This window comes from Dermacentor andersoni, chromosome 1, assembly GCF_023375885.2.
Source record: "Dermacentor andersoni chromosome 1, qqDerAnde1_hic_scaffold, whole genome shotgun sequence".
Lineage (NCBI taxonomy): Eukaryota > Metazoa > Arthropoda > Arachnida > Ixodida > Ixodidae > Dermacentor > Dermacentor andersoni.
Genome location: NC_092814.1, coordinates 109,855,318 through 109,880,831, shown reverse-complemented (window position 1 = coordinate 109,880,831; position 25,514 = coordinate 109,855,318). Strand labels below are relative to the sequence as shown.

Here is a 25,514-nt window from a genome sequence, read left to right as displayed (position 1 = left end):
TCAGCAGCAAGGTCGAGCACGTCGTGTATTCTTTCTTATTCAACACGTTTTAATGCTAAATGAAGGCTCCGCTTTGTGTGCAAGGTCCACTGTGGTGGCTGAGGGACGCCTTCGTCGATAACATCTGCAGCACATCTCTTGTAGTACTCAAGTTATCGCTTACAGTTACATCAACCCAAGGCTCGTACTGCCAGTATAGTTTTTCTTTAGCGTCCCTTTAGACATTAAAATGTTTGCAGTTTGTTTTATTGCCGCGTTAACTTAAATTCGTGTCAATCTGTGCTAGCGAGAAAATGTTTGTTTTGAAGAAGAGCGTTTTGTTAAAAAAGTAAGTGAGAGAGAGAGAATGAACAGGAAAGGCAGGGAGGTTAACCAGATATGAGTCTCCGGTTTGCTACCCTACACTGGGGATGGGGGATAGGGGTTAGAAAGATGACAGAGAGGAAAACGAAAAAAAGAAAGAATAAAAAAAAAAGAAAAAGGGAACGCGCACACATGGAGACACACACACAAAAGGCGTTCCAGTTAAAGTCGTTCACACAGGCCGGTAGATCGCAAGAAGCGCAAAAGCGCTTCAACGGCCTTCTTCTGTGAAGGTAGGTCCTTTCGATGTTTTAGAATTCTTTTTTCGGATAGCGGTTGGTCGTCCAGTCGGTCAAGTTCGTGGCTAAGGCATGCCCTCTGTGGACTGTACTGCGGGCAAAAAAACAACACCGAACTCTTACGGCGTTTTTGATGGCGCATTTCTACATACTGGTGTCATTCTGGACATTCATTCCAAGTGGATGTGCCTTGCAAACTCACCTAGCTAAAATTCGTAAATTGCATTATGCACCGTTACGTAATTAACTAAGAAGTTAATTGGTTAATTCTTAATTGGTTTAATCTGTATTTCGATTTGTCGTGCAAGTAATGTGCGCCTCTCTGAAAAATCCAGCTCAAGGACTAGAAATGCGCTATCTGCAACAGGCGATTTCTACAAATTCCGGAAAAATTAGAAATGATTACACCGTATATACTCATCAAGTCATTCTCAGAATCATGTCGCGTAGTGTCCCGATCATTGTATTGTGCTCTGCGTTGTTCCCCTTTGTCGTTGGTTCCCTTCTGTACAATACCGAAGATTATACACGCAACTTAATAATTCTGCCACGCATAACCCTTAGGGGCCATCATTTGATTGTTATTAAATAAAACTAAACTGTGAGGCAATACGGTCATCCTTTATTTTAAATCTCGCGAACGTGTTTATGATACACTTTCAGAACAGAAACGACCTCATTATTCCTTTGCGATTGGAATGCTGCTTATAAACAAGACAGGCCCCACTAACTTGATTGGGTAGCAAATGGTAGCAAATGCAACTATACCGCTGTGTATGGTTTGTAAACTTACTACCTGTGCTAGTCGTGTGAACCAGTTTGGGTAGCAGATGCGGCACAACCTGTGCCGTTACTACCTATGGTTACTGGAACCTTAGTAAACTTTGTGACTAGCCGTTAATGCATTTTAGTTTGTAACTGACACAACGTTTCTTTAAGAGTGTATGCTGTGTGATACCACGGAGCATGTAGGTGTTCGTCTAGGTAGCGCGCAGGTCGATTTCGGCTTTAGGGTGCGCGTCAATTACGCTGGCTGTGACTCAGGGGCTCAGTTTTATATCGTGAGCAAAGTTCTAGAGCGGGGAACTGCGCTCCAGGCGGAAGCGGCACAATCTGTCTACGCCGCACGGCTTCAATGTACAGATGTTCCGCGCACCCGAGAACTCGGTCCGCCGTCGGTCCATCGCCGGTTGCATCTGCCGCGGAGCCAAGTGACGAAAGCACCCTTTCGGGGACTCATTCTCGCAAACAGTCAGCAGATGATCCTCTGCCACGTGTGTCACTGCTCGGGTGCGGACACTATGTATTTTTTTTTATGGCGACGTCACGCTGTCTGGCACAAAAGCGAGACTTGAGGCTCTTGGCCCTGAAAAAAAAACGTTTTCCAGATGATGCTTGGTGCTATGACCGAGGTGGCGATGCCGCATCGCACGTCCTCTGCTTTTCCTTTCCCATTCTTTCTTCATTTCTCGTTATTTATTTGTATCGTCCTTGCGTAGTTGGGTGTAACTTCATCGAGAGCACGTTATGTCACCGAAGTGCACAGCAGGTGGTCTGACGGTTTCGAGTTTCCTCTGGGCTGCGCATTCGCTAGTGTGGCGAAGCAACGACGTATCTATTGTACATGTGGCTGGCAAATTTCCCCAATGCGCGAAAGCTTAAGCAACATTTAGTAATCATTCTAGACGCCATAGGCCTTAGCAGAGAAGAGGAAACTGTAGAATTACCAAAAGCGTAGTCTCGGAATAACTTGTTATTGACCTATAGTTGGTGTTTAGTAAAAGGCTTGTCTACCGCTAAGAGTACTGAATACAGACAGCAAGAAAAACGACTACACGAGCGGTGTTATCATTTTTCTTCTTGTCTGTGTTTTGTCTTTTTATCGGTAGACATATATATATATATATATATCAAAACGTTTATTTAAAAGAAAAAAAAATGCAAAAAGCGAGTGGGTGGAGCCCCTAGTCCAGGGCCCCACTGGCTTGAGCGGTCCGCCGTGCCTGGTCGAGGAGCGCCAGTTGCATCTCCCGATCCTCGCTGGCGAGCCAAGTCTCCCACTGCTCCCTTCCGGAAAGTTTGCCGGCTATTTTCGGTGTATTAATTTTGGGTGGCCTGTTCTGGCAGTCCCACGTAATGTGGGCGAGAGTTGGCCGGCCTCCGCACCAAGGACAGCGAGCGCTGTACAGCGTTGGGTGAATGGCATTTTTCAAATAAAGGTTTGGAAATGTGTGCGTCTGTATTCGGCGCCAGTCATAAGAGTCCTGCCTGGATAGGTCAGGGTGTGGTGGACTGTACTTTCTTCGCTCGCGCCGCTGGTGCTCAAGGATGTCTCGTGGTAAAAAGGGGTTTTCGTCAGAGTGGTCGACCGCTCGGTTGACAAAAGCACGAGCTGCGCCGTCCGCTCTCTCATTGCCCTCGAGTCCTGCGTGACCCGGGCACCAGATGATCATGTGTTTCTGCGTTAGGTTAGATCCTAATAGGTGAGTGGTGCTGTGTGGTAGCCTCCCGGTGAGGAATAGTCTACATGCGACTTGGGAATCTGTAAGAGTTATCGACGATTGTCCCAGAGCGTCCTTAGTTTTAATAGCTAGCGCGATGGCTGAAGCTTCTGCGGTATTCGCAGATGCAACTCTAGCCGTGGCGCAAGTCACAAGCCCTTGATTTGCGGCCGCTCCTACCACTGCGAGGGCGTATTTGTAAGCACCAAATCGGGCGACATCTGTGTAGACTGTATCCGGGTTTCTACCGAATTGCTGCATTAACTTTCGAACTCGAGCACTTCTACGTCCCCGGTGGTATTTTGGACTCATGTTCTTAGGGATTGGGGCTACTATTATCCTTTCACGAAGGACTCTGGGCAGAGATTCGAGTTCTTCTCCCGCATACTGTGGACGAGTAGGGTAACCCACGCGGCAAAGTAATTTACTGCCAGAGGAGGTCAAGCTAAGCCGCTCCCGTTGAGATATGAGCGTCGCTGCCCGTAGCTCCTCGTAGTTATTGTGAATCCCGAGGGCCAGCAGGCGTTCAGTAGAGGTTCCCTGTGGTAGGCCGAGAGCCGCTTTGTACGACGTTCTAATCAACGCATCTAGGGCCTTTAGTTCTGTTTTCGTGGGGTCCTGGAAAGGGAGGCTATATGTGAGACGACTTAGCACAAAAGCCTGAACGAGCCGGATCGTCTCTGTTTCCTTGAAACCTTTTCGGTGATAAGTTACTCTACGGATCATACGGGAGTTCTGTTTCACCGTAGTCCTAAGGGTTTTAATGGTGTGGTCTACTCGTTTGTTGCTTTGCAGCCACAGTCCGAGGACTCGCATTTTCTGGACCTCCTTTATCTGGCTGTCTCCTAGAAAGAGGTTCACCGGCTCGTGAGTTTGACGGCCTCGACCTCGTATCCTGATACAGTTGCAAGCCTGCGTGTTCCCCCTCGTGGCACAAAGCCTCCAAGAAAACAGATTATACGCTCGTCAGAGCAAAGAACCTACTTGGAAAGCATATTTAGCACCAGCAAACAAGGACAAAAAGGTTGAAGATAGCGTATTGTGGTGTCGTCTCCCTTCTGTACTTGTTTGCTGGCGCTAAATATGCTTTCCAAGTCAGTTTACCAACACGCCCAACAAATGGCAATGCTGACAAAGAACCTACTTTGAGGATACTGCTAAAGACCTGAGGATACTGCTGAGAAACTGGATAAAGAAGTTTCATCTTTTTCTAGAGGAACGCTTACTACAACCACACGACGATTCCTCGAAAGAGCGCATGGTGGTCGGCTCTGTTGAAAGAATCGGGTACGTTGGATGGAAAAATGGAAGTTAGGAGCGTCCCCTTTGGAACGGGCTGATGGCAGTTGCCACCATGCTCAGCTTTTTGTTTTTGCTTAACTGTGTTGTAAGTTATTAAAATACGCCATTTTCTTTAAATATTTCTTCATACACTTTTAACCTTATGTCACCTCTCTGCTTTCGAGCCACCAATCTTCCAATCGCTTTTTCCTAATTTCCACCCCATGTTTATTTACATGACTATTGCTATCTCTAAACCCTAGGGCCTCCGGAAGCGTGACTGTGCCCGTATCGACACCGGGATGGATACCATCACATTTTAGTATGAGGTGTTCTATTGCTTCTACAGATTTACCACACACAGTACATGTGTCTTCTTCTTCGTTAAATTTCTTTTTATAGCTGCGCGTTATAAGACAACCTGACCTAGCTTCAAAGAGTAGGGCACTGCCTCTTGAGTTATCATAAAACGTTTCCTTCCTGATCTGCTGTTTCCAGTATCGATATAGTTCAACACTATGCTTCTTTTCTATTGAATTTATCCAATTTTAACCTTCCGCGTTTTCAACCTGTCGTTTAATGCTCTGTCTTTCTCCATCCTCGTGTCCGGCATACATGGTTAGCTTTCTGGTTCTCTTCAGCCATTGTGAGTCAATGCTCTTTCTGTATAGGTATTTAAATACCTTAGCTGCCCACCTGTTATCGTACAATTTCCTCAGGCGTTTTTCATATAGGATTTTACTCTGAGCTTCCCGTGCTTCGAACGATGCCCAGCCCATATTCCCCTGTACTGCCTCATTTGTGGTTTTCCCGTGGGCACCTAGTGCTAATCTTCCAACAGCTCTCTGATTTACTTCCAGTCTCGACTGAACTTCTTCCCTTAAGCACAGGACTGCATTCCCAAAAGTAAGCCTCGGCACCAATATTCCTTTCCAAATACCTCTCAGTACTTCATACCTGTTGTACCCCCGCAATGCCCCATGTTTCATTATCCCGGAATCTCTTCGCCCTTTTGCTATGAGAGACTGTTCGTGCTTTTCCGTGTACATCTGCCCTTTGTTTATCCATACCCTGAGACATTTGTATTCGGCCACTCTAGGTATTGCATGGCCTAGTATTGTAAGCTCCTGATCAGTTGTATCGTTGAAAAACATCCCACCGGATTTAGCTGCGCTAAAACTTAAACCTAGACTGTCTTGCCTAGACGTATGCGCGTACGTGAGCGCCAGCTGGTGGTGCTTCAAGGAGGCTTCCTCCGCTTTTCTCCTCATGCTTCCGCTGCACACTCCTTTGCCGTTTTCCTCCTCGCGCTCTCTTCGCTCTCGCCGTCTTTCATCCGCCGCTGCGCTCCGCGTTCGCTCGTTCATCGCTCCCTGTGCTCGTTCGCTCGGTTACGCCGAGGGAGGACGAGGCACGCCGATGCTCCACGCAGGAACGGGCGCCTAAGAGCTGCGCTCTGAAAAAAGGCGACATTCTCACACGGTCAAGATTTATATTGATGATAGCACTGCAGGAGACGAATAGCTTGACCCGATATTCCAGACGTTGGTCCAGCTGCAAGCACCGCTTATTGCGGTGCTTTCTTTACAAAGAATGGTTCGTTATGTTCTAATGTACTTCTGTTTTCTTGAAGCATAGAACATGGGGCTAACACAGTGGCAGCGTTTACCATGTTCGAAGACAAAAACAGCAAACACCAGAAAAGGAACAAGTGACACTCAATATTCTTTATCTTCTTTATAATGTGTAGAAATGTCGGGCAAAATAGGAAGCAAAATGGATGGAAAATCCACCTTTGAAACAGCTGCTACAAATTCATGCCGACATTCAAACGTGATATAGGAATAGCACATTCAGTGATCAGTTGAGATCTGAATAATTTAAATGAATCATGACTGTCAACTTAAAGAGGTCGGGAGGCCACTGAATAGTACAAACAGCTGCTGCATTACATTTCTTTGTGGCGAGATCTATTTAAAAATGAAACAATAAGTTCAAACAACATCACTGTGCACTTATGCTTAATGTTGCCAATGTTGTCTTACTGCGTAGGTCATAGTGATGTCATCGACAAAAATAGAAGTACACCATTTGCTATGGATCGAAATTTTAAAAAATGCAGTGCCACACTTGATATTATGGGTATATTCTGGACACTCAGAGAACGTGTTCTGGCGGGACGAATTTCGTTTTAGGTTGCTGGATCAAACCAAGAAATTGCAATGTTGAACAATTGTTCGCAGTCCGGATTATGCCAGACGGACAGTGCTCAATTTACGTTCACGCGAATGTAATTGTACACGTTACATTGAAATGAAGGCACGGGATGCAGGAATATCAGCTATACCACACAGAATGGGCAGACCAACGCCTTCCCCGCATCTCAGGCATACCTGCCAGGCGCAGCTGCCAGCTGCTATTTGCTGCAACCGAAACATAACAAAACAAAAGCAGTGTATGACACCGAGTATGCGATTAATTTTACAGCTGTCTGTCCATCACCAACAAAGTCGAACTGCCTATGTCTCGTCCATCGCCGCTGCGTCGTGCAGTTATTACGTGTGAGAAGTTTTTCCCAACCGTCGATATTCTTATAGGTCAACGATTTTAATGTTTCACGCTCCGCACTTCTTTCCTAAAAACACTCGAAGTAAGGCAGTTAACCAAGCTTCCTGCAAAATTATTACCACACATTGTCGACATTGGACTGGGCTCAGGAAAATGCCGCCTATGGCGGAGTTATATGTGCGCACTTCCCTCTCTCTATCGTGACAACTGCTTTCCTTTCCCGTCCCCATGCCCCAGTGCAGAGCCACAAGACAGGGCAAGCTAGTTCAGGCCGACCTCGCTGCCTTTCAGAACATATCTTCACTCTCTTTTTGTTTCTCCCTTTTAATTGAACGGCCAACTGCTCGTCGATGTGATAGGCTTAAGGTTTCCTTCGCAACTTGCTGTCTGAACTGCGCATGCGCAGGTGCGCTCTAAATTTTCGACAGCGTCATCGTACAGTTTCTGCATAGTTTGAATTTTTCTGCAATAGTTGAGAACTGGAGGCGCAAAAAGCGCGGGCAGTAGGGCGGTCTGCCTGCAGACCGACACCTGTGACAGTATCGGGAGCGTGCTTTCATCGGGATTTCAGTTCGGCCTTGATGATGTGGAAGGCGAGGGCCTTCACACCACTGAAAAGCTCGTCTCCCGTCGGCGTGATGAACTCGCGCGGCAGGATGAAGCCGAACAGGCCACGGTCGCGCAACTCGACGACGAACGTGTGCTTCACCTTAGCCTTGTCATATACCCAGTCCAGCGCTGCACCCGACGTGATGTCTGCAGCAGTGGGAAAGGAAAAAAAAAAAAAAACGTTTGCCCCCCTTTTCTTTTTCTTTTTTTCTTGCATGTTGTAAATAAATGTAACTCCAGCTATTATTTAGGTGACTCAGCACTAAAAACTGCTGTGTCACCTAATTAATAACTAAATATAACATAATAGACAAACATGAATAGATGCGAACACTAAAGAGAGAGAGAGGAAAGAGGAAAAGTAGTGAGGTTAACCAGTACAGAAACGTTGGTTTGCTGCCCTACACGGGAGAACATGGAAGTAGAAAAATAAGAAGGAAACAGAGAGAGAGAGAGGGAGAGCACAGACACATTACTAAAAGCCGGCCACTATCACAGCACAGGATCACGTGCAGGACAACGAACACCAATTCAGGCTACAACCGCTTGTGTAGCTCTATTATTCTTTTAAAGAACTGCAAAAGTGCCTTCGTAGCCCTCAGCTGCGATGGCTTATGAGGTCGGCATTCTAAGATGGTTTGCTCTGATCAAGTGTGTCTGAAACTTCAAGCGTACCAATAGATATAAAAGTAGCAGCTTTAATAAAATACCGAATAATGCACAAGACGCCAGATCGTGCGATTTGTTTGTTGCTGTCCAAATGTGTACCAATAAAATCTCACTTCTGTGGCCCAGCCAGTATTTCTTCGGAGCACTCCATGTAATACTGTTTGTCGTGGTATATTATAACAAATACACTCAAAACATTGCATGCGCAAGTTGGTTTTATACTGAATTAATTAAAGCTTAACAAGACGTGTTGTTGGGCGATTTGGTTGTGATACGAAAAAAAATGAAAATAGCACAAACGAAGAGCTGATAAGGAACAGCGCAAGGCGCCCAAATTTCCTACTTCGATACTTTACTGACAAATTGAAGAAATTGACGAACTAGCGTCGGCGTCCAACAAACCCAGTACGGTGTGGCGTACGACTACAATCACTGTTTTCATAAAGCCATGGGATGTACATACACAACGTCTGTCCTGCTGTGCCGTGGCGATAAAAGGCGCTGTTCCGCTTTCTGATGGCAGTCACCAACTTCTCCAAAGCCTCGTACTGAAAAAGAGGAACAAACGCAGAATAAGGCAGCCGGGGACAGCTTAATCTTATGGCGACGACTGTGGACTGTCGACATCGCTTACTCCGGAAGATGGAGGCACATCCTATGATACGACGCGTGCACTCAAGTGCAGGAACTGCGCTCTCCAAATTTCCAGGCTCCCCGCATTTCTCCTTCACTTATGAAATGGTCGTCGGCTATATTTTACTGGCGGAGATTTTTTTTTTGCTGAAGTGCCTTCCGTGAGTCTATGGCTACGTGTATGCAAACGACGTTAAATCGTTTCTTATCTCCCGGTTGCACGGACGCTTTCAAAAAGCCTTCAAAGTTAAGGCCCGGTGGCTCCCTTTCGCAAGCTTGCGCAAAGGTGCCCTCTTGACGTCGAAAAATTAAACTTCATCTCTGTCGGGCTCAATCGCGATTGACAGTGCTCGTCTGATTACTCTCTACTGCAGACATAATGCTGAATATCAGTACTGCATGCATACTCATGGCAAAACATTCTGTCTGAGATCAGCATGACTGACAGCGTATATATGAGAGGCCTATGTGCACATACCTGCAAAATGTGTTTGCGGAATGAGACCTATGCGCAATTAGGAACGATGCAGGTGACTGGCATATATTTGTTAATATAGCTATACACCTGGATATGTATGTCATACATGTTTGATTCAGCCCACGACTGCAAGTTTCCATTACCACGGTCTGTTCGGCCATCTGGCAGCTTTGCTCGCGCCATAGCTAATGAGCATGTAGCTGGCACGGAATAGCTAGTGTGCGCAGGTCGACAGGTGATTGGGGCTCTAATGCCGAACGGTCACAACGCTGGGCTGAAGTTTTCTAATTAAACAGTTCGCTGTACCGTTACCGCTCCCGCTAGATGTATAAAATTTGCTTATATATATATACTGTATTCTAGAACAAAAAAGGCGGATAATTTGGCAAATCGACTCACTATGATTTATGGCTTCACGTCTACACGCACTGACGCTTTCGCGATCGCCGTAATTGACAGGAATACAACGAGATGATACGCAAGAGTTGTACGAGTTGCAAGGCAATTCGCGCTCGGCAGGGACGGTAATGCCAATACAAAACGGAAAGCCAGGGTGCATGTACACACACTGCTCTAATGAAATGATGACTGATTTTTAACCGAAGGTGTGACGACAAACCTGGGACTTGTAGTCGCTGGTGTATCCTTTGGAGTAGCCGTATGGTATCATAACCATTTGGCTGTACGAGTGCAGGTTGATATACGCCTTGAGCCTGTCCTTGAGGTTGTTGATGCCGTCTCTGATGGCACGACTCTCGGGCTCCGAAAACGGATACGTGCCGGCGAAGTTTTCCGCGCAGGGGTTGGCGCTCGAACCTGCTACTGCGTGAAGCGCGATTGTGAAATATTCATTTTAGATTTTCGTCTCGATTTCGCGACTGCTTGAGCAAGCTCTACTTTGCGCCAAAAGGCGTACTAGATGTTTCAGACTTACGGCCAAAGCGCACGTCAAAATTTCGATTCGGGTCCACTCCACGGCAGAGGCTTCCCACGTTTCTCACCCTGTTCTTTCGCCACAGCCGATGCTGCGCAGAAAAGTGAGCAATCGAAGAGAGACAGATTCAAGTAAGTAAACTGTCCAAGTCAGAATAATAAAGTAGAGCATTCTCTTGTTCTGTGATATCTATTATATATGTTTTCACTGCATGCAGACGAAACATGTGCGTAAAAACAAAAGGAGACACTTTATGCGCTGGACATAAACACTTACTCTAGATTTGTACCAGAACTAGAATGTTTTTAGTGTTCGCATTACGGATTTTGGGCGATACGTAGCGTTTTCTGGCGGAAAGACCAAATGCTCAAGGTGTAGCGAATGAACGCCATACAGTAGAAAATTTCGAATGCTTGAGTAATAAGTAAAGAAGACACTGAAAAGTAAACATAAACAGAAATAACGCGGATCCCACGAACTGTGGAAATTGATGTAAGCGATGCTTTCTGCGCTGTTTGATTGACAATAATTGGTGGTGAGAGTGATGGCGAATGTTTCATTTCTTCAGCGCTCAGAACTCGCAGCGAGACGTGTTTTCTTGAGGCGTTGGTGCGCGCTATTGTTTACAGCCTCCGACGTTAGCGTTGTCATTGCCTCAAACGGCACATCGCATCGTGGCAGAAGCGTTGAGCTTTAATTGAATTATGGGGCTTTACGAGTGAAAACCACAATCGGATTATGAGGCACCTCTTAGTGGGTGACTCCGGATTAATTTTGACCACCTGGGATTCTTTGACGTGTTCCTATATCTAAGTACACGAGCGCTTTTGCATTGCTGGAGGTCGTGGTGGTTTCGTCCCCGTCGAAATGCGGCTGCCGCTTGTCGGGAGCGAAACCGCGACCTTGAGCAACGCCATAACCACTATGCAATCGCTGCGGGCACAGAAGTGTTGACTTGCGGTGCGGCCGCTTGCGTATAGTGTTGTCCTGACGCTGCGGTACTTTAATGCGTATTTGTGTCTGAGCGCCCTACGTCACTTGTCCCCTGAACAATTTGATCGATGTTTACCTTTCAGAATTAGCAGACACGTGCCTTACTGCGTCGTACCACTTATTGAATTTGCATTTATTCAGTTTGTCCGCAATTGTTACACTGTCTTGTAGTAGCGCTTCCTTTATGGAAGAGACTCCAAACGAGGCGCCCTTTATAACGTCGGCTTTCCCCTCCACCGCCCCCCATTTATGCGAGCTGCCACAAGTGAAGAGTGGGAAGACTGATTTCGTGACTGTGTTTGCTCTGTGCATTCTCAGCTTCCTATCTTTCGCTTCTCTCTACAATTCGATCTACCTCCCTTCATGATCGCAGCGCGTGAGTACAAAGGTAAGCGTGGCACCTTCTACCATGCTTTTGCGGAGGGTCATGCATAATCACCGTGGTCCAGAGGTTATTGTGGCGACGCCCAGGAAGCTCGAGAGGCCATTGTGGCAACGCGTCGGGAAGGTCTGAAGACCCCAAATGAGTTGACTTCGCTTTACATATCTGCCGCGCTCCTACGACGCATATGCCCGCTCTGAACCACCCCCCGGCGCTGTGTGCCGGACAGCAGCAACAGCAGCAGCAGTAGTGGGAAAGTTGAAGTAAGAGGCAAAGAAGGCTTCGTTTTAATAGCTAAAGTTGGACAAATCCTTTAGCATTTACGCGCACACGAAGCTATTCGACAAGACACTGTGAAACCTTGTCAAGAAAACAAAACGTCAGAGCCGTTGTAAAATCTCTTCCTTACGTGAACTCTATACTGTCCCAGCGCTCTACGCAAGGTAAATAACACTCTTTTTTCATTTGTAATGTCTTAGACGTTCCGCGTATATTGTTTCTCCAAGCTACACAGGCTAGTACTCCTAGAATATCCCTGTCGCTATCGGTAACGTAATCGATCTAAACCGTATTGACAAAGAAACAAAGGACGGAAAATAAAAATGTGTACATGAGTCACTGTTTTGTTTCGTATTAATGCCTTGATGGTGTTAATAATTTGGAAAATTTGCGTGCTGCCATTATTCCACAGGGTGCGCATTTTTTGCACTAATACAGGCCGAGGTTACGTGATACGCTTATGGAGGATACGAAAGCTCGCATAAAAATATTTGCATTGCTTCAACCGCCCAATTCGCTCCTTTCGCGCAGCACATTGCACCCGACTAGAGCAAATTCAGTAAAATATGGATGGTCTGTCATTCAGTTTAAACAACAATACAGAGTGTTCCAGCTACATTGTGACAAACCATAATAAAAAAGCAGGTGCTCGCTACGCGACCGCAACCCACGCAGTACTGTTTACTGGTATATATTAAGCAACTTATTTTTCATATGACCCTAATCGACTAAGTAACCATCTTCAATTATACAATTCCTAAGGTGTCGAGTTAGGCGCAAAATCTTCGATACAAAGGTTCGAGGACACATCGAATAACACTTGAAAGATTCGCTTAAATGACGATGCCTTTTCCGGATGGTTGCCTTGGAACCACCATTCTCGCTTACTGCCAATTCACACGTTCGGTTTGCGTGCAGCACACTGTTCACTTGTAAAGCGCATTGCTCATTTGTTTTCAGCTCGTTGTTCATTTTTTTTGTAAAACTGTCTAATACAATGCCCACCTGCTTTGTTCTCACTGAGACTGGCAGTATCGCAAATAAATGAATAAATACATAAAATTCGACACTTGCTTGAAGGCACAGAGGTTGCTGCTGGCGAGCGTACAGAAAATTGGTGCTTCTTCAGATGTGGCGCATCCCCAGGATTTCGGGACACGTACATGTCGGCCCATCTTTCGAGGGCGGCTGCGCGCCCTACACTGTAATTGAATGCCGTAACCGCGAGTCGTGTTAAGTAAGTAAATTCCTTTTATTGTTCGTCTTTTTTTTCCTATTGCAGTTACGGCGGGGCGCGCGGCTGCCGTCGAAAGATGGCGCGACGAACGCATGTCCCGAACTCCTGGACGTGCGTCTTCTTTTAGAGCCCGTAAAAATGGATCCCGCAACGTGTTCATGGAAATAAACCGATTGGATATTTCTCTGTGCACCGTGCAACTTATTCATTAAAGGTTTTCTGTTTAAATCAATATTTCACATTTTAGATGACAATTAATTGTTGTTAATTAGTTCATTAAACATGTTTAAACATACTCTTATTTGCTCAAGAGAACAGTGAATGGGTTAGCTTCACTGGCGTAGCAGTTTCGCTGGCGTAGCGTGCACGTCATTTATTCAAGGCGTGGCAGAAATTATAGCGAAAACACCGTATACTTCTAGCATCCTGAAGCGACAATAGCGCACCCTGAAATGGCGCGCATTATACCGAGTGTTTCTACGAGGACTGTAATTAATAATCAAAATAAGCCGTTTTGAATCAAACTGACGATTCTTTCGGCAACATGCCTTTAGTGGTGGAGACCGCGGGGTGACAGGTGACACGTGGCAATAACTCGATAATTAGGAAAAATGCATTAATGAACTTTTAAACATTTAGTTTCAGTGTGCTCATCGTAATTGGGAAATTGAAGCAAGCTCGATGAGTACGCTGAGAGTAAATGTTTAAAATTTGAGTAACGCATTTTTGTTAATTATCGAGTAATTGCCACGTGTCACCTGTAACCCCGTGGGCGCCACCACTGACGGAATGTCTCCGAAGGAACGGTTCTTTTATTTCAAAACGCCTATATTTAAATATTACATAAAATCTTCGTAGAAACACCCGGTATAGAATATCGTGATCGTAAATTCAGCCACTGCGCGACGGACGTGAGAATACGGGAGGCATTGTGTTTCCTCTGGCAAATCGCGAGTGGCTCGAACAAGAACCCCGGCAACTGCGACATCAACAGTAGTTGAGAGAGTCGCTCTGTTCTGAATAAATCATGACTGCTCACATTCGCCACGTTCACGAAATGTTGCTGTGGCTGACATTTTTCTGAATTGCCTTCATTATTATGCGGCTGCATATGGAGTGTGAACCTGAAGGATCGACGTAATGGCCCTAACGTATTACATTTTCAGATTAGGTACGGAGATATAAGCGCTTTCATTAGGCTTGGCGTTCAGCTGAATTTCGTCCTTCGTCGGTCACTGAAAGATAAAAGCAGTGCTCGACTTCTTTTAGATACCACCCTGTGCACTTACAGTGGTCCAGGTGTACTTGTATCCGTCCGCATTAATGACAGGAAATATGTACCAATCGAAGGTGTCAACCAATTTTGTAACGTCGTCGCTGTCATTGTAGTTCTTCAGCAAGCGGTCAATGATGTACAGCGCTGAGGCTGTGGAGATCCATTCGCGGGCGTGGATACCGCTGTCGATCCATATGGCTGGCCGGCTGGAGTTGCCCCCGGAGCTGATCTGTACGGGAGATCGGACACTAAGCATGCGGCACTGTGCACTAATCCCAAGGCATCATCCCGATGGTTTAATTAAATGAAGCTCCAGCTGCAGGATAGGTACTTTGCCTTTAAAATTTACGTGAAGCGATGACAGCAGAGAGGCATACTTGAATTTTCAATTCGATAATTATTTGTATTTACATACATTTAAAAAAGAGGGTGGGGGAGGGAGCATAACACAGGACGGTGTGGCCCCTACCGCATTTCTTTTCAGTTTTTGCTTTGTTCTATAGCTGCTTTTTTTCTCCATAGCTGCTGTACCGCGCAGATACACGGGCATACTCGCACACCACAGACTGGGTAGAAGGATATATGCCCCGCCGCACACGAAGATCTGGAAAGACGACGCGATAACTTGCCCACAACTACAAACCAACACTTTTCCAAATGGCAAGAAACACCATCTCATTTACCCTCAGGCTCTCACTTTACGAATACGACTGCAAGTTCTGCCACACGCCAAACACCCTGTACCGCATAGTTTGGGAATGGGACCGAGGCACCAATATCCCCCCCCCCCCCCCCCCCCCCGCTATTCCCCAACCCCACACTGGCGCAGGGGAAGACCTAGCTCACCAGCCTCAACCCTGATGACCAGTACCAGCTAGTGAACAGGGCAAGGCAGGCGGCCAGGTCACATGGCCCCCTGGACTGAGAAGGCCACCCGCAAGGAAGGCGACCAAACTTCGTATGATATACATAAAGTTCGATCATTATCATCCATAGCTGCTCAGTCAATCCATCGTACAATAGAACTGAAAGGAAGTTTAATAGTTAACGAAGCGCCGGAGTTGTTACAAAATTTGTTGGTGATACAAAATAACAAACAAACAAAAAAGAACAAACACCAGAACAACTAGCGGGCTGAAACTGCACAGAGTTCGGGTAGTCGCTATAGATGCTCACGTTTGTTTCAAGACGTCGCCAATACACTTAGGGATGCATTAATGACGGTTTTAAGTATTGATCAGTGTGCCGGAGTCCACGGCGGCCCTGAGGAGCAGTTTGAGGGCCGTCTGACCTCATGTCGGAGCATTTGGATTTTCGGGTGGTGACGTGATGTCTGGCGTCAGGCTGGGGTATAAAATAGTCGCGCTTTTGGCGAGATATATTTCTCCTCGATAACTCCGACGAGGAAAGTCACGCCGGAGGAGTGGCGTGCCAAAAAGGCTGCGGCAGAGCAAACCCACCGTACTTTACTATTCGGCAACAACTGGAGTGGCAGATTACAGGGAGTTGGGGGGAGTGCCACTTAAGAGCTGAGTTGCCTTTAGTAAATCCTTACTAAAACTTGAAAAAATTTGCTAGGATTTCCTTGGAGCTCCCCAGGGCTATTTTTCACCAAGTCGCAGAAGATATTTTTGAGTCCAAACCTTAACTCCACGAATCGCAGCTCCATCTTCTGTTTTCCCGATAGTGACACGGCTGACGAGGTTGGGAAACTTTTGGGCAGATGAATCCAGGAATCCGTATATCTGGGTAGCAATATTTAATACGAGGAAACAATAAAATACATCAGGTGGCATTATAAGATAATACTAAATTTACTTCACTTTAGTTTCTTTCGCAGTTTCACTTAGGCAGTTCCTAGGAAAGAAGCAACAAGACCAGTTTGACGAGCCCATCTCATTGACGAAAGTATCTGATCGTACTGAGCGTGAAATTAGTTGGTAGCATCACACGAATTCAGGTCACAAACATCAAACACTAAGAAAAGCTGTTCCAGGGCATGCACATAAGCGCACATGGTCGGTAATTGTAATACTGCGTCGGAATTAAATGAGAGTTGATGGAATGAAGCACCTGCCTCATTATTCGTCTCCACGACGTAGCACCGACATGTAAATTGCCCCTGAATTGGCTGTAAGCAAGACCTTCCATGTCAAAAAATGAATCACGCCAATATAATCATGTCCGGGTGAGCGCGGAAACTCGAGCAATGGCCTATTATGTTTCATATGAGGCGCTCACATTTTACTCCGGCCCCTCGGTGCGCCCTAAAAACTTGCACCCAAACGTTTTCGCTATTTGCCGCTGGCTGAGAGATGGCCACTTACCTCGTCTAGAGTATGGTACATGTCAATACGGAAGCTATCAGCGTCCCTAGGGTAAAGATCTCCATCTCTTTGATTATCATTTCTTTCCCGATCAATCCACCTAAAAGTGAAATGGCAATAAATAAATAAATAAATAAATAAATAAATAAATAAATAAATAAATAAATAAATAAATAAATAAATAAGTAAATAAATAAATAAATAAGCGACGCGGAGTCACTTGAACGACGTAAGACTTACTCTTGCAAATTCTCAGTGAGAACAGTGTACTGTATTCCGCAAAGTTCGAGACGTTTTTCGAACGTAAAAGCTTCCGATGGAGGCAAGCGTATGGTGACGTTCTGATCGGGTGAGACAGGCTCGTCCCAGAAGTCCAGCTGCGTATATTGGAACGAAGTAATCGAAAGGGCAATGACTAAGTAAAAGAGCATGAGATATATACGTGCAATAAGAGTAGGTTAACAACGCCAGCAGAGGCGTAAAGTACTGGCTTCAAGGGATGGCTGGACGTGAACTCTAAAGAATGGGAAATTTTTGAAAATGAAATTTGTGCTAATCAGTTACTTCCAGAAAAATGAGTTGCAAGCACTCGATTGTTTTCAGAGTGCAGTGGTAGTTCGACAGTAACCAAAGAGATTTTTTAGAGATAATGAGATTCTGTATAAAAACCATACATCCATCGAGTCGGTACGCTCAGGTTTTGCATTTTGGACATGCCATATATGACCACACCTTAAAAAATAGCCTGTAGCTAGACACTGTAAACTTGTTGCGGGGTTACGGCCCCTGATGGCTCCAAATGACCATTGCGAGTGATAGAAGCAGGCATCATTTGTTCATAAATAGTGGATTAGAAAAAGATGCTGGGTTCGATCCGATATATGCGCCTTGCGGCTGCTTTGCCGAGACCTTCAGTGGGCGTTGTGGATACTTACATGAGTGTTGTTCGTCTGCAGGTCTCGAAGCAACTCGACGGAGGACATTGAGTTTAGATAGGCTCTTACGAGCTTGTGCCTGTGGTTGGAATAAGAAAAACAAAAAAGTGTCTCATTACTGTCCCGCAAAACTGTGGTGATACTTGTTCAAATAGTCATTGTTTCTGCAGGCATGACACCTCTGTTAGCTTGTAAGTATTCCTAATGCGCACCTCTTTGAGTTAATTAGCAAGGAATCATCTGCATACCCTTGGAAGCTGACTCTCGCATTGCAGGCGCTGAAGATGGCAAACAGTGTCCACGACAGCAGACCGCAAGTGCTACCACGGTACATCCTTCACACTTCCTGAAAGTAAGCCTGGACCGGAAATACAGCTTCAAAGTCATGCGTAATATATATCAGCAACAATAACAACACTACCCCCCCCCCCCCAAGTGGTACAAAGAACTTACATAAACAAAGTAGTTTTTGTATGTATGCGTTGGTGTCGAGGAGGGCTCATCTACATTTTTGTCGAGGATTTTACACGATATTGGGCCATTCTTCTAAAACGGACAGCATCAGAGTTCACAGGCATAGGTAAAATTAAATATTTGTGCAACCAAGTCAGCAAGCTTAGCGCTAAACACGCTATGATGTATAGTTAAGAAGAAAACAGCCTAGCGCGCTGCGCTATTGGATTGCCAAAATGGTGTCGCAATCACTCGCCTCTTCCTTCGCTGCCGGCGCGAAGACTGTCTGCGCGCCCGCTCTACGAAAGTTTTCTGCAACTTTAATGTTTGTGGTCCTCAAGATTTCATCGCGCGCACTTTAGGGCTCTCACTAGTATTTACAGTGAGAGTATTATTAGGTATGCTTGGTCCCTGCGAAGTTCCACATCGACAAGTCTTCCTTTCTGCCTGCAGCTACCATATGGAAATCACCGTGAGCCTCTTAGCTGCTCCATGTTTGCCATGTGCATGTGCCACGCACACTCGTGGCACCAAAGTGACGAACCCGGACAGCAGAGGGCAGAACAAGTTTTCGCTCTTAGGGTAGCAACTGATGCTGCAGAAGGCGAATCGCCTTGGCCGGCTGAGCCGCTAACGAAATTTTAAATGGCCACCAGGCTGCACCTTTGCGAGATAAGATACAACTTTAGCTGTGGTTATTGAAAATAGAGTACAGAAGTAAGCCCTGTTATAGCGTGCGACGCGAAGACATGCAAACTGCTGACCATTCACACACACCTCGCACCTTCAGTTTGTGTCTAGAAGCGCTCCACTGTCGCGCAGACTAAACAACATTTATGTGCAGTAAGCGTGACTGTGGAGGCAATGCAGCTTCCATGCGGCAAATCGTAAACGCAGATACGCAACTCGCTGCAGGCATCCACGCCCTGTGCCTTTGCTTCAGCTTTCTCTCTAAATGAAACATACTTTGGGGGGTGGAGAGACGACTAGGGTGGATTGAGCAATGATAATTTTGTCACGGGTCTTTTGGAAATTCCAGTAGGAATCTGGTTAACATCACTGCCTTTTCTCTTTCTTTTCTCCTCCAGTAGGAATCTCCAAAAGAGAATTCGGAGAATTGTTTTGGAAATCACCCAGGAAGATTATTTTTAAAGAATATCCCTAGACATTTATGGGCAGTTATCTCAGAAGGAAACATATTCGCAATGCAGAATGAGCAGGCTATTCGCCGTCCGAGAAGCATGGGTGATCTTGACACAGCCATGAATAATACTCCCTCGTTTTACCACCACATAAATTAAAGTCACAATAAAGCTGAACAGTTGTGGGCATCTAAGAGGGAGATTTGATTGTGCAGTGTGCGTGAGACGAAACACGAGAACTTGTATGGTGCCAACAGACAATGAAGTTAGGCTTCATTGTCTGTTGGTTTCATACGGAATTTGCTAACAAAAGATCGAGCCACTCGATTCCCTTGATTCTTGCTGCTCAGTATACTGTATGCAGCGTCTTCTGTGCCCGCCGCACACGTCTGCTGCTCGATTAGTCATCTTTTTTCATTGATAGGACCATGACACGTCGTTTGCAACCTCAGGCTCCACAATTCTTTTGCACACGAGCGAAGCCAGAAGAGCGACGCGTAGAGCACGAGCGGAAACCTATTTGCAGAGCGGGCACACGTGCCTTCCGTACCTGGCTTCCGGGCGGCGATGAACTGGAACTACGCTGCTCCTCCGACTGCTGCTGTGGGCGACCGATGCACCGACGTAGACGTCTGGGTGCACGAGGAGGTCCCGCAGAGTGAGCGGCACGGTCAAGATTCCGCCCGCGGACAGGTTCTTTCGCCCTGACCGTGGAAAGACAGCGCGGAGACAGCCCGGAGTGGTTTGTCGACTTCGGATGGCGCTCGCGGTCGGCGTGAGTCAGTGGGGCGGGGCCGCCCTTTGGCTCATTTTGGGTCAACCGGCTTCCGTATGCCACCCGCCAGTGCTTTCCGCGCATCACCTGGCCCTGATTACCTTACGGGGAACACCAGCGGGCGGAGAGGGGGCAGGGTCACAGAGGTCGCACGCATTGGCGGCCTTTGCAAGCACTAGGTGGCACGCTGCTGTATATATCGCTACAGGAACTGAGTATGTTTAGTTATTCTTGAGGCGTAAACCCAGCAGTAAAATATTTAAAGGAATATTTTTATGGGGGCGTAAGTTGGACATAAAAGTGTTTTTAAGATATTTTTTTTTTCTGTTAGCGTTGCCACAGGTCAATGTTCTTCTAAATTATTCTTGTTTTTTTCTGTTAGTGTTGCCACAGGTCATAAAACTCTAAGATGTCTAGTAAATTTTTGATTGAAAAATCAGTAGAAATCATTCAATTTTTTATTCTGACAAAAGGGACATTTTCAACGAAGTTTTCGTCATTCTGCAATGCAGCAACCCTGCCCCCCCTCCCCCCCCTCCAATAATGCAATCACCTCCAAAATTCATGGCGCGGTGCCTGGTTTGATAAACTACACGGCGCACAGCGAATTTCGATTACGATAACTGTTAAAAAGACGCCTTCTTCTAACCCTCAAATCGTTTTGAAAGGGCCGCAGATGACATCTGGCTCCTGAAAGCTAAAGTGTTCATTCTGTTTCAGACTATGCTTAAGCCAATACGAAAGAAAGTGCACACGTAACTCGTCGCACGTGGGCAGCAAAAGTTGATCGCGCTTTAACAGTGACGTATTGAAAAGTAGTAGATTTCGTAGAAAGTAGTAAATAAGGTAGAAAATTTCGGGAAAGTAGTAGATTTTGCTCTTTTATTCTGAAAGGCGACAAAAATCAGCAGATTCCGAAGCGTTATCACTGAATCAATAAAAAAAATAGAAATCAGTATACCTATACTGATAAATCAGTAGCTGTGACAACACTGAGCCTAACACTTTCATAAACACCTAATCCATGTTTGGCATAACAAACGCACAGCTGGCGTAGACATCGCGGGGTGTAGCGATTTGACAATAATCTTAGAACGAGTAATCACGGAACCCGACATCTGAAGTAGATGGCAAGGACGACAATTAAGAGGGGTGCCGTTATCTTTTCTTTTTCTTCTTCTTCTTCTTCTTATATTACTACTGCTACTGCTACTGCTGCTGCTGCTACTACAACTATCTACTTTCTACTTACTACTACTACTACCACTACTACTACTACTACTACTACTACTACTACTACTACTACTACTACTACTACTACTACTACTACTACTACTACTACTACTACTGTTTTTGCTGCGGCTCCTGTAGTAAGGATAGGTATAGATATCTTCACTTAGTGATTCACAATGCTTATCGCATTAAGAATGAATTAAATTCACCGGAACATGTCTTATGCAACCTGTATACACCTTATGACTGTACTTATTGGCTTTATATCTCTTTTTTCTTTAATTTATGAGAGCCACCGGACGGACATATGTTTAACATGTGTTTATCGCAGACATTCCTTAAGCTTCAGCTTTGCAGTTACTCATTACAAAGCTGAAGCTTTGACTCCGAGCCCCGACAATCGTGTATCACGTGGTGGAAATAGATATTGGGAGAGAGAGAGAGAGAGAGAGAAGGGAAGACAGAAAGGCAGGGAGGTTAACTAGACTGAGTCCAGTTTGCTACCCTACACGTGGGGAGGGGAATGGGGAGTGAAAGAGGGAGAGAGAGAACTTAGATATAGGATGTCTACAGTCTGGCACTCAAGTCTGTTTCCCTCAGGTAGCGAAAAAGCGCTCGAACTGCTTTCTGGGCCATTGAACTATGAGGCCAGGCCCCCAAGATCTTCGCTTCCGTAAATGGCCTGTCATCCAGTCTATTTAAGGCACACTGGAGAGTCTCGCGTTGATTATCGAAGCGAGAACAGTGGCACAGAAGGTGACTGATGGTCTCTTCACACTTGCACTTCGCGCACATTGGTGAATCCGCCATTCCAATACGATAGCTGTAGGAGTTGGTGAATGCTACTCCTACCCACAGCCGACACAGCAGTGTTGCGTCACGTCGTGGAAGGTTCGCTGGTAATGTAAGTTTCAGTGATGGGTCGAGGCTGTGTAAACGACACTTAGAGTTCTGAGGTGTATGCCAGCAACCTAACGTGATTGTACGAGCGAGATTGCGAAGCTCTCTTGCAGCGTCGACTCTGGATAAAGGTATAAGGAGTGTCGGTGAGCCAGCCTGGACACGTCGGGCAGCGTCATCGGCGAGGTGATTACCAACGATGCCACAATGTCCCGGCAGCCACTGAAATATGATGTTATGTCCTCTTTCAGAAGCGCAATGGCAGGTTTCGTGGATTTGTGACACCAGCTGTTCATAATTGCCACGTCGTAAACTTCTCAAGCTCTGGAGGGCTGCTTTCGAGTCACAAAATATTGCCCATTTGTTGGGCGGTTCTTTTTCAATGTATTCGACAGCAGCGCGAAGAGCGGCCAGTTCAGAGCCTGTAGATGTCGTTACGTGTGATGTCGTAAACTTGATGACGACCGATTGAGATGGTAGAACAACTGCGCCCGTAGAATTTTCCGAGACGGAACCATCCGTGTAAACATGAATTCGGTTAGAGTATGAACAATGCAGAAGTTCCAGTGTGATCTGCTTGAGAGCCGCGGTGGTCAGGCTAGCTTTCTTCACTATTCCTGGAACAGCAAGGTACACAGGAGGCTTCTTCAAGCACCACATAGGGGATGGCGTTCTTGTTGCGGGTGAGTGCCTCAAAGACAAAGAGTGCCGGTTAGCCGCAATTGATCTGGAGAACGCTGCCCTGGGTCTTTTCTCAGGCAATCGAGCGAGATGGTGGTCAGGGACTCGGGATATATGGCGAACATGCACCCGGAGCGCGTCGATATCTATATAGGTCCTTATTGGGTGGTCTCTCGCGGTGGCAATTGTTGCCACGGTTGAAGCATTTCGAGGTAGCCCCAGACATGTTCGAAGGGCTTGGCCTTGAATGCTCTGTAGGACATGGATGTTAGTTTTGTTAGTATTGGACAGCACTGGTGTGCTGTATCGCAAGTATCCCAGGAAGAGCGTCCTGTATAGTTGAAGCATAGATGCCACGGATGTGCCCCACGTTTTACCGGCGAGAAACCTTAGTATGTGGCAGATAGAAGTAAGCCTCTTCTTCAAATATGTGATGTGGGGGCTCCATGAAAGGTCTCTGTCTATAATAACGCCTAGGAATCGGTGAGTTTTTGCGTAGGAAATTGGTTGGTGGTCAATAGAAATGGGGTACCAGGTCATGGGCTTGTGGGTAAAGGCGACTAAGGCGCACTTCTCGGTCGAAATGCTGAGGCCTTGCGCACGCAGGTACGATGATGTTAGGGTCACTGCTTTTTGGAGCCGTGCACGCACCTGGAGACGTGTAACTGCCGAGGCCCATATGCATATGTCGTCAGCATATATAGAAAGGTTTACTGTATGTGGCAGAACGTCGGCAAGGCCAAGGATTGCAAGGTTGAACAAAGTGGGGCTAAGAACCCCACCCTGAGGGACGCCACGGTAAGTGTAATGGTCAGCAGTTCGGCCATCTGCACTGTGCACAAAGAAGGATCTTTTGAATAGATAGCTCCGAATCCACCGAAACATGCGTCCACCTATTCCATTATTTTCCAGGGCATCAAGGATGGCTTCATGCGTTACATTATCATAGGCGCTTTTCACGTCGAGGAATAGTGCAACCGATATACGCTTGTGGTGTTTTTCCTGTTGTACAGACGAGACTAGGTCGATGACGTTGTCAATAGAGGAACGGCCTCTTCTAAAACCAGCCATGGCATCGGGGTATACGTTGTGGCGCTCAAGATACCATTCTAGGCGGGTGAGAATCATTCTTTCCATGACCTTCCCAACACAGCTGGACAGCGCAATGGGTCGGTAGGACGCTAGGTCAAGTGGCGACTTTCCAGGCTTCAGGAGTGGTATCAAGCGGCTGGACTTCCACCGCTCAGGAACGACGCCATCATTCCATGACTGGTTATAACATTCCAGCAGTCTGCTTCGGCCATCTTCACCTAGGTGGCATAAAGCAGCGTAGGTGATGCCATTTGGTCCTGGCGACGATGAGCGCCTGCATGAGGCCAGAGCAGCGTCCAATTCCTCAAGTGAGAAGGACACATTCAATTCTGGGAAGCGTGTCGCAGGAACTTCACCCAGAATTTCACTATTGATGGTGACCACACTGCCCGCAATCTTCACACAGAAATCTTCGGCTATATCGACCTGTGAGCGGCCTTGATGAAGGGCTAGGGCTGAGAATGGGTGTCGTTGCTGTGGAGACGAGCCAAGGCCGCGCACCGTCCTCCATATGATAGACAGAGGCTTGCGGGGGTCAAGTGATTCGCAGAACGTCTTCCACCGTTGTTCCTCCAACCTGTCCATACGACGTTGGATTTTCTTCTGTATACGTCGAGCGACTCTAAGGTCATTAATTGACTTCGTGCGCCTGTATCGCCTCTCGGCTCTTCTGCGAATCGTTCGAAGTCGCTCAAGTTCCATGTCAAAATCCGTACGTTTTTTCGCAGACGTAAATGTGTACTTAGACGATTCCAGTACACTTGTAATAAGGTTTTCAATGGTGCCGGTAAATCCTTCTTTGCATGCCTCTTCCACCTTTGTCTTATACGTTGACCACCTTATATATGCTTGTCGGGAAGTACAAGAGGAGAAGCTTCCAAATCCATTGATAATTAAGTAGGTGGGAATATGGTCACTACCATGAGTCTCGATGTCAGAGAACCATCGAACATTTTGACCAAGTTGCCGTGAAACCAAGGTCAAGTCTAGGCAACTGCTATAGTTCGCACCACGCAAGTACGTCGGACTGCCATCGTTCATAATGCAAAGTTCATGGTCGGAAGCAAATTCCACAAGTTTCCGGCCCCTGGAATCTATTCTGGAGCTTCCCCAAGCCAAGTGATGAGCATTAAAATCTCCTGTGATAATCCAGGGTCCAGTAGTTGCCGTCAGGATGTCTCGCAATCGGTCGCCGTCGAACCGACTATATGGGGATATGTAGGCGCCGATAAGGGTGAAGGCCACTTTATTCTTTGTAATGCGGAGACACACGTATTGGTTTCCATCATGAGGCTGCACTGAGTGGGGAATGTAAGTAAGTTCTGTACGGATGTAAACAATTACTTTGCTGGGTTGCCCGCACGTTGACGCCATAAAGGCTTCGTATCCAGAGAGTCTTAGCGCTTTCGACACGTTCGGTTCACATATTACCACTACAGGAAATCGGTTCGTGAAAACGTATTGGCGGAAACATGAAATCCGTGATTTAAGTCCTCTGGCATTCCACTGGAAAATTGTCGCGCTACGCACTTCA

General features: G+C 46.3%; 1 protein-coding gene across 1 annotated transcript in view; it reads right to left on the bottom strand.

Moving 5' to 3' along the window:
- Positions 1-6,096: 6,096 nt before the first annotated feature.
- LOC126543306 (uncharacterized) overlaps positions 6,097-25,514 on the bottom strand; it is a 28,653-nt gene continuing 9,235 nt past the window's right edge. The window contains exons 10-20 of the mRNA XM_055077922.1: positions 19,850-20,003; positions 17,953-18,039; positions 17,705-17,783; positions 17,010-17,146; positions 16,770-16,869; positions 16,086-16,187; positions 14,456-14,671; positions 10,276-10,366; positions 9,961-10,163; positions 8,694-8,778; positions 6,097-7,708 (exon numbers count right to left, since the gene is read on the bottom strand). Of these exons, the coding sequence (XP_054933897.1) occupies positions 7,509-7,708; positions 8,694-8,778; positions 9,961-10,163; positions 10,276-10,366; positions 14,456-14,671; positions 16,086-16,187; positions 16,770-16,869; positions 17,010-17,146; positions 17,705-17,783; positions 17,953-18,039; positions 19,850-20,003 (1,454 nt within the window). The 3' untranslated portion in view covers positions 6,097-7,508. The remainder of the gene's footprint in view (positions 7,709-8,693; positions 8,779-9,960; positions 10,164-10,275; positions 10,367-14,455; positions 14,672-16,085; positions 16,188-16,769; positions 16,870-17,009; positions 17,147-17,704; positions 17,784-17,952; positions 18,040-19,849; positions 20,004-25,514) is intronic.